The 13,637-nt window shown below is 40.5% G+C and overlaps 1 protein-coding gene across 1 annotated transcript in view; it reads left to right on the forward strand.

Moving 5' to 3' along the window:
- LAMA3 (laminin subunit alpha 3) overlaps positions 1 to 13,637 on the forward strand; it is a 573,745-nt gene that overhangs the window by 327,343 nt on the left and 232,765 nt on the right. The window contains exons 24-25 of the mRNA XM_053714980.1: positions 6,163 to 6,305; positions 7,118 to 7,215. Of these exons, the coding sequence (XP_053570955.1) occupies positions 6,163 to 6,305; positions 7,118 to 7,215 (241 nt within the window). The remainder of the gene's footprint in view (positions 1 to 6,162; positions 6,306 to 7,117; positions 7,216 to 13,637) is intronic.

Here is a 13,637-nt window from a genome sequence, read left to right on the forward strand (position 1 = left end):
GGCCAGGGAGGTTTTGTCTGAGGGAGAAATTACTGATTCAGGGAACATTTCTCAACAAGCTGAACCTGATGTGATTACGTTTAAATTTAAGTTGGAACATCTCCGCATTCTGCTTAAGGAGGTATTATCCACTCTGGATGATTGTGACAAGTTGGTCATCCCAGAGAAACTATGTAAAATGGACAAGTTCCTAGAGGTCCCGGGGCTCCCAGAAGCTTTTCCTATACCCAAGCGGGTGGCGGACATTGTAAATAAAGAATGGGAAAGGCCCGGTATTCCTTTCGTCCCTCCCCCCATATTTAAAAAATTGTTTCCTATGGTCGACCCCAGAAAGGACTTATGGCAGACAGTCCCCAAGGTCGAGGGAGCGGTTTCCACCTTAAACAAACGCACCACTATACCCATAGAAGATAGTTGTGCTTTCAAAGATCCTATGGATAAAAAATTAGAAGGTTTACTTAAAAAGATGTTTGTTCAGCAGGGTTACCTTCTACAACCAATTTCATGCATTGTCCCTGTCGCTACAGCCGCGTGTTTCTGGTTCGATGAGCTGGTAAAGGCGGTCGATAGTGATTCTCCTCCTTATGAGGAGATTATGGACAGAATCAATGCTCTCAAATTGGCTAATTCTTTCACCTTAGACGCCACTTTGCAATTGGCTAGGTTAGCGGCTAAGAATTCTGGGTTTGCTATTGTGGCGCGCAGAGCGCTTTGGTTGAAATCTTGGTCAGCTGATGCGTCTTCCAAGAACAAGCTACTTAACATTCCTTTCAAGGGGAAAACGCTGTTTGGCCCTGACTTGAAAGAGATTATCTCTGATATCACTGGGGGTAAGGGCCACGCCCTTCCTCAGGATCGGCCTTTCAAGGCCAAAAATGAACCTAATTTTCGTCCCTTTCGTAGAAACGGACCAGCCCAAAGTGCTACGTCCTCTAAGCAAGAGGGTAATACTTCTCAAGCCAAGCCAGCTTGGAGACCAATGCAAGGCTGGAACAAGGGAAAGCAGGCCAAGAAACCTGCCACTGCTACCAAGACAGCATGAAATGTTGGCCCCCGATCCGGGACCGGATCTGGTGGGGGGCAGACTCTCTCTCTTCGCTCAGGCTTGGGCAAGAGATGTTCTGGATCCTTGGGCGCTAGAAATAGTCTCCCAAGGTTATTTTCTGGAGTTCAAGGGGCTTCCCCCAAGGGGGAGGTTCCACAGGTCTCAGTTGTCTTCAGACCACATAAAAAGACAGGCATTCTTACATTGTGTAGAAGACCTGTTAAAAATGGGAGTGATTCATCCTGTTCCATTAGGAGAACAAGGGATGGGGTTCTACTCCAATCTGTTCATAGTTCCCAAAAAAGAGGGAACGTTCAGACCAATCTTAGATCTCAAGATCTTAAACAAGTTTCTCAAGGTTCCATCGTTCAAGATGGAAACCATTCGAACAATTCTTCCTTCCATCCAGGAAGGTCAATTCATGACCACGGTGGATTTAAAGGATGCGTATCTACATATTCCTATCCACAAGGAACATCATCGGTTCCTAAGGTTCGCATTCCTGGACAAGCATTACCAGTTCGTGGCGCTTCCTTTCGGATTAGCCACTGCTCCAAGGATTTTCACAAAGGTACTAGGGTCCCTTCTAGCTGTGCTAAGACCAAGGGGCATTGCCGTAGTACCTTACTTGGACGACATTCTGATTCAAGCGTCGTCCCTTCCTCAAGCAAAGGCTCACACGGACATTGTCCTGGCCTTTCTCAGATCTCACGGATGGAAAGTGAACGTGGAAAAGAGTTCTCTATCTCCGTCAACAAGGGTTCCCTTCTTGGGAACAATAATAGACTCCTTAGAAATGAGGATTTTTCTGACAGAAGCCAGAAAAACAAAACTTCTAGACTCTTGTCGGATACTTCATTCCGTTCCTCTTCCTTCCATAGCGCAGTGCATGGAAGTGATAGGTTTGATGGTAGCGGCAATGGACATAGTTCCTTTTGCGCGCATTCATCTAAGACCATTACAACTGTGCATGCTCAGTCAGTGGAATGGGGACTATACAGACTTGTCTCCGAAGATACAAGTAAATCAGAGGACCAGAGACTCACTCCGTTGGTGGCTGTCCCTGGACAACCTGTCACAAGGGATGACCTTCCGCAGACCAGAGTGGGTCATTGTCACGACCGACGCCAGTCTGATGGGCTGGGGCGCGGTCTGGGGATCCCTGAAAGCTCAGGGTCTTTGGTCTCGGGAAGAATCTCTTCTACCGATAAATATTCTGGAACTGAGAGCGATATTCAATGCTCTCAAAGCTTGGCCTCAGCTAGCGAGGGCCAAGTTCATACGGTTTCAATCAGACAACATGACAACTGTTGCGTACATCAACCATCAGGGGGGAACAAGGAGTTCCCTAGCGATGGAAGAAGTGACCAAAATCATTCTATGGGCGGAGTCTCACTCCTGCCACCTGTCTGCTATCCACATCCCAGGAGTGGAAAATTGGGAAGCGGATTTTCTGAGTCGTCAGACATTGCATCCGGGGGAGTGGGAACTCCATCCGGAAATCTTTGCCCAAGTCACTCAACTGTGGGGCATTCCAGACATGGATCTGATGGCCTCTCGTCAGAACTTCAAAGTTCCTTGCTACGGGTCCAGATCCAGGGATCCCAAGGCGGCTCTAGTGGATGCACTAGTAGCACCTTGGACCTTCAAACTAGCTTATGTGTTCCCGCCGTTTCCTCTCATCCCCAGGCTGGTAGCCAGGATCAATCAGGAGAGGGCGTCGGTGATCTTGATAGCTCCTGCGTGGCCACGCAGGACTTGGTATGCAGATCTGGTGAATATGTCATCGGCTCCACCATGGAAGCTACCTTTGAGACGAGACCTTCTTGTTCAGGGTCCGTTCGAACATCCGAATCTGGTCTCACTCCAGCTGACTGCTTGGAGATTGAACGCTTGATCTTATCGAAGCGAGGGTTCTCAGATTCTGTTATCGATACTCTTGTTCAGGCCAGAAAGCCTGTAACTAGAAAGATTTACCACAAAATTTGGAAAAAAATATATCTGTTGGTGTGAATCTAAAGGATTCCCTTGGGACAAGGTTAAGATTCCTAGGATTCTATCCTTCCTTCAAGAAGGATTGGAAAAAGGATTATCTGCAAGTTCCCTGAAGGGACAGATTTCTGCCTTGTCTGTGTTACTTCACAAAAAGCTGGCAGCTGTGCCAGATGTTCAAGCCTTTGTTCAGGCTCTGGTCAGAATCAAGCCTGTTTACAAACCTTTGACTCCTCCTTGGAGTCTCAACTTAGTTCTTTCAGTTCTTCAGGGGGTTCCGTTTGAACCCTTACATTCCGTTGATATTAAGTTGTTATCTTGGAAAGTTTTGTTTTTGGTTGCAATTTCTTCTGCTCGAAGAGTTTCAGAATTATCTGCTCTGCAGTGTTCTCCTCCTTATCTGGTGTTCCATGCAGATAAGGTGGTTTTACGTACTAAACCTGGTTTTCTTCCAAAAGTTGTTTCTAACAAAAACATTAACCAGGAGATTATCGTACCTTCTGTGTCCGAAACCAGTTTCGAAGAAGGAACGTTTGTTGCACAATTTGGATGTTGTTCGCGCTCTAAAATTCTATTTAGATGCTACAAAGGATTTTAGACAAACATCTTCCTTGTTTGTTGTTTATTCCGGTAAAAGGAGAGGTCAAAAAGCAACTTCTACCTCTCTCTCTTTTTGGATTAAAAGCATCATCAGATTGGCTTACGAGACTGCCGGACGGCAGCCTCCCGAAAGAATCACAGCTCATTCCACTAGGGCTGTGGCTTCCACATGGGCCTTCAAGAACGAGGCTTCTGTTGATCAGATATGTAGGGCAGCGACTTGGTCTTCACTGCACACTTTTACCAAATTTTACAAGTTTGATACTTTTGCTTCTTCTGAGGCTATTTTTGGGAGAAAGGTTTTGCAAGCCGTGGTGCCTTCCATTTAGGTGACCTGATTTGCTCCCTCCCTTCATCCGTGTCCTAAAGCTTTGATATTGGTTCCCACAAGTAAGGATGACGCCGTGGACCGGACACACCTATGTTGGAGAAAACAGAATTTATGTTTACCTGATAAATTACTTTCTCCAACGGTGTGTCCGGTCCACGGCCCGCCCTGGTTTTTTAATCAGGTCTGATATTTTATTTTCTTTAACTACAGTCACCACGGTATCATATGGTTTCTCCTATGCAAATATTCCTCCTTAACGTCGGTCGAATGACTGGGGTAGGCGGAGCCTAGGAGGGATCATGTGACCAGCTTTGCTGGGCTCTTTGCCATTTCCTGTTGGGGAAGAGAATATCCCACAAGTAAGGATGACGCCGTGGACCGGACACACCGTTGGAGAAAGTAATTTATCAGGTAAACATAAATTCTGTTTTCATAGTAAAATTCCTTATGCTGAGAAATAAAATAAAATTACTGTGCCTTCATGTGCAAGATTAATGCTCCCTTTCAAGTCCCAGGGAAGCATCCTGATTAGATGCTTAAAGGGACAGTATACACCAATTTCAATATAAATGCATGTAATAGACGCTACCATAAAGAAATAGAAGACAAGAGGGGTGCTCATGTGTATATTAATATGTCAGACCATAAGAATAATGAAAAAAGCCAAGTGGGTACTCACATTTGGCCCAAGTACACTTATGTACTAGTAGGTGCAGGCTGGTAACTCAGGGTGTACCAGCTAACCCTTTTCAGTATGGCGAAGTGATCCAACTTTGACAGACTGGTTCAGTAGTACAATTATATGGCTGCTCTCCTCCTCACACAATAATCCAGAGCTAAATATGAGATAAGAGACAAGAGGGGGCGCCTCATGTGTATATCAGTATACCAGACAATACAAAAACATGGGAAGCCAAATGGATACTCACATATGGCCCAAGTACACTTATGACCTGGTAGGTGCAGGCTGGTAACTTGTGGTGTACCAGCTAACCCTCTCCAGGTGTAGGTAGGTCAGTGCAGGGATAATGCCGGTGAATGGTCAGTAGCAGTGGATAAGACTTCTATAGAAGGTAATCAACCAGAGCTTGTATATAACAAGTTTAGTTTATTAAAACAAAAGTTAAAAACATTGACAAGCAATGGTTAAAATGCAACGCGTTTCTCAGCCCTAGTATGGGCTGCTTCATCAGGCATCTATTTGGCTTCCCATGTTTTTGTATTGTCTGGTATACTGATATACACATGAGGCGCCCCTCTTGTCTCTTATCTCGCTACCATAAAGAAGACTATGCACAGATACTGATCTAAAAATCCGGTATAAAACTTTTTAAAAACTTACGTAGAAGCTCCCAGTTTAGCACTGTTGATGAGGTAGTCTGGGACACCCACTGAAAGGGGCTGGGTAAACAAAAAGAGTAGACACCCCCCCCCCCTCCTTTCCCCTTCCCTGCATATGAAAAGGCAGATAACATAAACAGGAGCCTGCAGGAGTCTGTAAACGCTCGTATACATCTAACACCGTGGGGCTTGGTTAGGAGTCTTAAAATCAGCACAATGTTCTTAAAAAAAAATAAGCATACATTTTTATAAAAACACTACCAGATGGGCTGTATAAATGGTTCATCTGCAAAACATTTATGCAAAGAAAAATCTAGTGTACAATGTCCCTTTAAAGCTCCTTTACAATGGGAATATGGCTACTGAGGGTGTATTGAAGTCAAATATATTGTTTTTTTTTTACATAGAGATGTTCAGATTATATTTTCTAGTCAGCATTTTACAAATAAACTGCATCATTTATAAGTGATTTAGTATTTAGGTAACATATCCCTTTAAGTATGGTATATTCTTCAGCCTCTCTAGGTGAGTAGAAAAAAAACCCACAATTTAAAGAAATAAATTACTAAAAATATCGGGAAAAATTTTAAAGGACAATGCATTCTTGTTTTACTTTGTTTAACTGATCATTTAGGGGGATTTGATTTTGAGTTTGTCTTTTTTAAAGAATTCAGTTCCTATAGTACTGAGCTCACAACTTGCCATATCTCCGAGGTTCTGCTTTTTCTATTTATTAAGTCACAATCTCAGCAAACAAAGCTGACAATGCAGTAAATGGTGATAGGAAATCTAGGTGTTTTTTTTTTTTGTAAAATGACGGTTAATGTTAAACTATATTTTATGTTTTAAATAGGTTCTGCACAAGTCAGAGATATTGTGTTCCCATCAAGCACAGAACCCGCATTTATTTCTTTAATAGGAAAAGGGGTTGATGATGCCTTTTCTTTGACTCCTGGAAATTGGTTAATTAACATCATGGCAGAAGGCGTGCTCCTGGTAAAAATATTCTTATTCTTCCATTTTTTTCTCATTCTTACTTGCACAAGAAGCATTTCTATTCAACAACACAATTTTTCTTTCCTAAAGCCAACATTTATGTTCTAAAATGTAATCATTTAGGAAATGTGAAGGTTTACACTCCTCAATGTAATGCTGAAGACATTATGTATATGACATCACACACGGCACCATCAAAGAGATAATGAATACCATTGCTACATATATGGCAAAAAAGTAGGATATGGCAATATATATCAACATAACCATCCAACTATATAATGGATATATTTCCCATATTATGGAAAAGTGCTTGTTTAAAGAGAAACAAAATTATAGAAAAGAGAAAAGTATTTGTACAAAACATTATCATTCCACTGTTAGTTCTCCATTACAAAATAGATGTAACAAAAGTGTGAATGGTGAGAATGAAGAAAAAAAAATGAAAGCAATATAATGCCAAAAAGAGTGATGCATTGTAAATAAATATATAGAATGTAATCTTTTTGTATCATAACTGAAAATGAGAATTATTGCATCAGTAAAATCTAAACTAAGGTGGCTTGACACTGTTATATTTATATATTTCAAATTCATGTTTTTTTTATCATATAATATACTAGAATTAGTAATACAGAATGAAATTTACTGATTTCTTACAGAAACCTAATTCTTAACCCATAAAAGATAATACACAAATTGTTAGACTTCCATCCATGTGCTGTCAACCCATGTGATCACAGATTTATTGTTGATTAAATGTCCTGATTAAAGTAGTTTTTATACTGATGAATGCATTATTACACTTGAAGGATTACCTTGTGATGCTACCCAGTGAATACTACGAAGCCTCCCTATTACATATTAGAGTTAATAAGCCGTGCGCCAACACTGGGCTTGCTGGTGAAAAGTAAGTATCAAAAAGAGGGATTTCATTTTATTTTTGTTTAATTAAAAAAAAACAAATAGAATAATTTTATATATGATACAAATCCTATTTCAGTTATGAAAATGCTCTATTCTTCTGCTATTACAGGAAATTATAAATCATTATCTCATCTTGATAACCTTTATATATTTTTATATTTTTTAAAGTTGTGCACAAGGTTAGGGAATAAATAGAATTATTAAAACAAAATGTATGGTAAAGTTAGAAATACAGGTGGAATACTAACATATGGGGCTCCATTTATTAAGCAGCGGATGTTGCTCCGGAGGCCCAATCGTTTCGGACTCGCCTGAAACGTAAGTTAAGAAGCAGCAGTCATAAGACCGCTGCTCCTTAACCTCTCCCCACTTGAAATCATCCCGGTCAGATTCGAGATGATTGACAGTCCCTGCTAGCATCCGATTGGACGCCAGTGAGCAGGTGTCGGCAATACTTGTGCAAAGAAATGCTTGTGCAATGATAAATGCAGACAGCGTATGCTGCCTGCATTTAGCGATGTTGTGCGGACATGATTCGCTATAGCTAGGCTGACCATATGTCCCGTTTTCAAAGGGACAGTACCGTTATTTTATGTTTTTTCCCCTGTCCTGTCGTTTCATTAATAATATTCATTTTGTCCCGTTTTGAGGGTTATCAGACCGTGCAGCCAGCGCAAGTGTAATTTTTTAGCACACACACCACTTACTAAACATTTTTAAATTCCCTGCCAGCGGGGAGGGCAGTTTTTTTTTTTAACTGCAGGGTTAGAGTTGGGTGGCCGTGCCCACATGATCCACAGCACCACGTCTATGCTGCCCGTGCTCAAAATTAGGGGCGTGATCATTGAAAGCAAGTGACAGCAGGTCAGTACTCAGTCGTGAGCTGTCAGACTGAGCTGAGGAGAGAGATTGGTCATGAGAGGGAAGTTAGAACTACTAGCTAGTGCCTAGTAAGGACAGGAGTCGGACTAGATCTGTCATCATCTGATGTGATGATCATCTGCCTCTGCCATCATCCGAATTAGCGGTTGACCATCACCAGAGAGATAATTCTTGCCATCTTCTTGTGTCACAGTGTGAACATACAAACATAGTGATCAATTGTCTAAGTTCTACAAGAATTGTGCACTTCCAAGGTAAGAAGACCAGTGTCTGTGCCTGTCAATCCATTTCATTGTCATTAATTATGCTTATTATTATGCTGTTGCAGTGCTAGTTGTACAGACGTTATAAATAACGGTTATTATCAAGTAACTATTTCCACATTTTTCTCAGTTCTTCCACCATGTAACAATGATTTTGGGCAACTCAGCTAAAATAAATCTACAATTACTAATCCAGATCTTTAAACCAAATGCCTGTTCAGAGGCTACACTTTTACCATTTAAAATCAGTTAATACGGGGAAATTTGCCTTGACAACATAGAGGATAATTTCAATTTTGGAAACATTGAGTTAAGGGCATGTGATTAAAAAATATACACGTCACATTCCCAATTTAGATCATGGGAACATTGTGAAAACACTGTGGATTGGTATTTAGATGTTATAGCTCTATGTCTACCTAAAAAAAATTGTATGAGTTCTTCTGTAACTGAAGGATAATTGTTGGCTCAATAGTTTATATTCATGTCATAAAAGTTAACTTTTGTTAAAATCTTACTTTTTTTCCTATGAATAAAGAATATTAACTCCGTCCCGTTTTTGACATCTCAATGTCCCGTTTTTGTCTCAAGGAAATATGGTCAGCCTAGCTATAGCGAATCATGTCTGCTCGACATATAACAAATCTACCCCATGCTATTAAAGGCTATAAAAAGATTTTCCAAACACAAATACATAGACACAAAATTTCATACTGATAAATAAGCATTACAGTATTTAAATACATAAAATAGTCATCTTACAATCAAAATGTACTCCTTACATGATGTATTATAACATTAGCAAAAGTTTATATAAACCTCATGTTGAGTAAACGGTGGCAATTGCTCAGTGATGATGACCAGTATTTGTCAAGTTAATTTAACATGTTGATGGATCCATCATATGTAAGTATGAGATCATGAGACTACACCTGCCTTTAAATCCTTATACACAGTAATATGCAGCTGAATAAATAGCTTAAAGCCAAAATAAAGAGCTGCAACATGACAGCAAATATCTTATTTATTTCAAAATCTTATTCTATCTTAACTTATTATTTTTGTTTTAGTTCTTTTTATTGAGAACTAATGCAGTATATAAGAAGGAATATAACACTCAGAGGCGTAACTAGAAACCTCAGGGCCCTGGTGCAAAAATCCACAAAGGGCCCCCTGCAAAAAAAACTGATTTCTTTTTTTTGCAAACACATTATATTACATTATAAAAGTGCTAGACACACACACACATACATATACATATATATATATATATATATATATATATATATATATATATATATATTACATACAAAACACGGAAGGGGACTGCACTCTCAGACCGGACCGGGTACACATCCCATGACCCTGCAACAAGCTCAGCCATGGGTGCTCACTGGCACTCACAGGAAGCTGTGCTGTCCCCAGAGTCACAGGCAGTTAACCCCAGATAGGTATGGGTGCAAGAACCATAGGGAAAATTACAAAATAAATTAATACAAGACACAGAGAAAGTCCAGCACTCACTTACAAGCTCTCAGCTAAGATTAAAAGCAAAAATGGAAATCCTCTCTTCACACGTCAGCAATGACTAATCCGGCTTCCTCCAATCACAGCATGGCCCTCAGGCAATGACTCCCCTGGGGGGAAAGCCGTGATTGGAGGAAGCCGGATTAGTCATTGATGATGTGTGAAGAGAGGATTTCCAGGAGGGGGAAGCTGCTTTGGCTGTGAAAAGAAAAAAAGGTAAGTTTTTAATCAAAACGGCTGCTTTGTAAACCTTGATGAATAAAAGTGCCTCTGTTTTTTAATAATATTTTTAAAAAACAGGCTTTCATGGGGGGGCGTGTCCGAGCAGCGTACCTAGCAGGACGCATCTACTGAGAGCTCTGAAAGAAACCTCAAAAATCCGCAGATTAAAGAGCATTTAACAGCCAAATCAATCTTATAATTAGGCATATAACAGCCGCAGTGGACACAATAGAAACATTATACAGCTTGATTCCTGTTTTCATGACATCAGGGCTACAGATCGGCAAGTTAAGACCTAAGGCGGCGGCCTACATATAGGTAACGACCCCCCGGTTAAACCGGGTCTACAGTGCTGGAAGCAGTCGTCTGCCTTACTGACTTTTATATCATAATACAAGGCTTTTCTACTTATAAAGGGAGAAATTTACAAATATAACTTCAGTGTATATGCATTCAGCTGAAAACTAAAATGGCGGGGGTGGCGGGACAATGTTTTACACAGGACTCCGACCCACGCCTAGAAAGATTTGAACGCCTTATGACCCAGCTGATGGACAAGGCGCCTTAAGATTATTTAATATTACGGGTGCCCCCTGCCACAACTGATCCAACTGAAGCAAAGCACATCGGAGGCACAACACCCGCACCCCACGTGGTGTCACATAAATCACAAAGAGACCCGCAAGCAGTACAGAGAGATGCAAAGACAGCTTGCAAAGAAAAGAGGGGAACCCAGCTTAAAATGAGTCCAAAAGAGATCACCTGGCAAAGAGTACCCTCACCAAGAGAACCGGCCCCATGGCTAACGAGCAGAAAGGTAATACAGCTCACGGTGGGGCGGAGACCGGACATTGCCAAGAAGGTGCTGTGTCCACTGGAGTCGGAAGGTTTTGCGACCCGCAGCGCATCAGAGACTCCTTGGAAGCTGATGGAACGACTCCCTGCATTTCAGCTACCACACAGACACCAATATCGCTCACGCTTACTCAAAGCAGATGGGACATGTGTTTTGATGCTCTGCGGGGGCCACATCTCTAGATCCAGGGTAGGGTAGCATGCGGATGCCCTCTCTGGCAGGAACGCTTAGCCCAACATGATGCTACCGGCACCCACAGGGTAAATGTACTATAGTTAACTTACCACTAGATCTCCTGGCAACTTGTGGCATGAACTGTCCATCAGCTTTATCTACAGCCATATCTTCAAGTTTAGCAAAGACTGGTCGCATTAGGCTGCATGAATAGGATTAACAGTTTAAAGTTGTATTATAACAGTGCCTGGTCATCTGCAATAAAAGGCTCAAGGATTTACCTTTCTAAAACCCCCTTAGTATAACATGTGCCACATATTCCTATATCCTACACTGTATATAGTATTTTTGCCCTATAAGGAGCTAGATAGAGTGTTTTTGGCCTTTAATTACTATAAATCACTATACCCCTACATTATAAAACTCCCTGGGACCTATGTGCTGATTTAAAACCTTAAAGCCATGCACAAAAAGTGAGGAATATTAGTGAAGGTATACATCTATGTTTTGTTGTATTAACTGTTATGAGTGTTGATAATTGTATATCCCTATGTTGATTTTGTTTTTGCACAGTGCAAACCCTCAGTTTATCTCTCTTCTGCTAAATGTTAACCCCAAGGACTTAAACAAGCATCAAGTCTGGTCCAAGAGAGACCTGTATAGCTATTATGGGGCTGAAAATGGAGGACTTTCAATATCGTAGATTAATTGCAGTCAGATTTAACATGTTTATTTCTTGTGTTATGTCTAACATACAAACTGCCTGTATCACTTTTCCTCAATAATAAAAAAAAAACAGGCTTTCATTCACCAAAGTTTACCTTCACTTTAAGTTCTTTTGTCAGGCCCAAAGCACTTTGTGATACTCAGATCACACCATTAGCCTTCTCTTTTATTATTTCATTTCACTGAATCTAAATTTTAAATAAACTTAATGGTAAATACATATAGAATAAAAGAGAACATAAATAAGAAAATTGAAAAAAATGTAATTAAATTCAAACATGCATCACCTCAGAGTTATAATAAACTCCCACTTAGGGCTATATTACAAGTGACATGCTATTTAGCGCTTTCGCATGAGTGTAAACTTTGTTAGAAGCAAGCTTTTTCCATACGTCGGGTAGCTTGTCAAAAGTAAAAAGTTTATACGTGTGCGTAACTTGACGCACTAACTAAGACCTATATTTGGAGTTTGGCGTTAGCCGTGAAAACCAGCGTTAGAGGCTCCTAACGCTGGTTTTAGGCTACCGCCGGTATTTGGAGTCACTCAAAATAGGGTCTAACGCTCACTTTTCAGCCGCGACTTTTCCATACCGCAGATCCCCTTACGTCAATTGCGTATCCTATCTTTTCAATGGGATTTTTCTAACTCCGGTATTTAGAGTCGTTTCTGAACTGAGCGTTAGACATCTAACGAAAAAACTCCAGCCGCAGGAAAAAAGTCAGTAGTTAAGAGCTTTCTGGGCTAACGCCGGTTTCTAAAGCTCTTAACTACTGTACTCTAAAGTACACTAACACCCATAAACTACCTATGTACCCCTAAACCGAGGTCCCCCCACATCGCCGACACTCGAATAATTTTTTTAACCCCTAATCTGCCGACCGCCACCTACGTTATCCTTATGTACCCCTAATCTGCTCCCCCTAACACCGCCGACCCCTGTATTATATTTATTAACCCCTAATCTGCCCCCCTCAACGTCGCCTCCATCTGCCTACACTTATTAACCCCTAATCTGCCGACCGCAAAGCGCCGCCACCTACGTTATCCTTATGTACCCCTAATCTGCTGCCCCTAACACCACCGACCCCTATATTATATTTATTAACCCCTAATCTGCCCCCCTCAACGTCGCCTCCACCTGCCTACACTTATTAACACCTAATCTGCCGAGCGGACCTGAGCGCTACTATAATAAAGTTATTAACCCCTAATCCGCATCACTAACCCTATAATATATAGTATTAACCCCTAATCTGCCCTCCCTAACATCGCCGGCACCTAACTTCAATTATTAACCCTTTATCTGCCGACTGGAGCTCACCGCTACTCTAATAAATGTATTAACCCCTAAAGCTAAGTCTAACCCTAACACTAACACCCCCCTAAGTTAAATATATTTTACATCTAACGAAATTAATTAACTCTTATTAAATAAATTATTCCTATTTAAAGATAAATACTTACCTGTAAAATAAATCCTAATATAGCTACAATATAAATTATAATTATATTATAGCTATTTTAGGATTAATATTTATTTTACAGGTAACTTTGTATTTATTTTAACCAGGTACAATAGCTATTAAATAGTTAAGAACTATTTAATAGCTAAAATAGTTAAAATAATTACAAAATTACCTGTAAAATAAATACTAACCTAAGTTACAATTAAACCTAACACTACACTATCAATAAATTAATTAAATAAACTACCTACAATTACCTACAATTAACCTAACACTACACTATCAATA

This window comes from Bombina bombina, chromosome 5 (assembly GCF_027579735.1).
Source record: "Bombina bombina isolate aBomBom1 chromosome 5, aBomBom1.pri, whole genome shotgun sequence".
Lineage (NCBI taxonomy): Eukaryota > Metazoa > Chordata > Amphibia > Anura > Bombinatoridae > Bombina > Bombina bombina.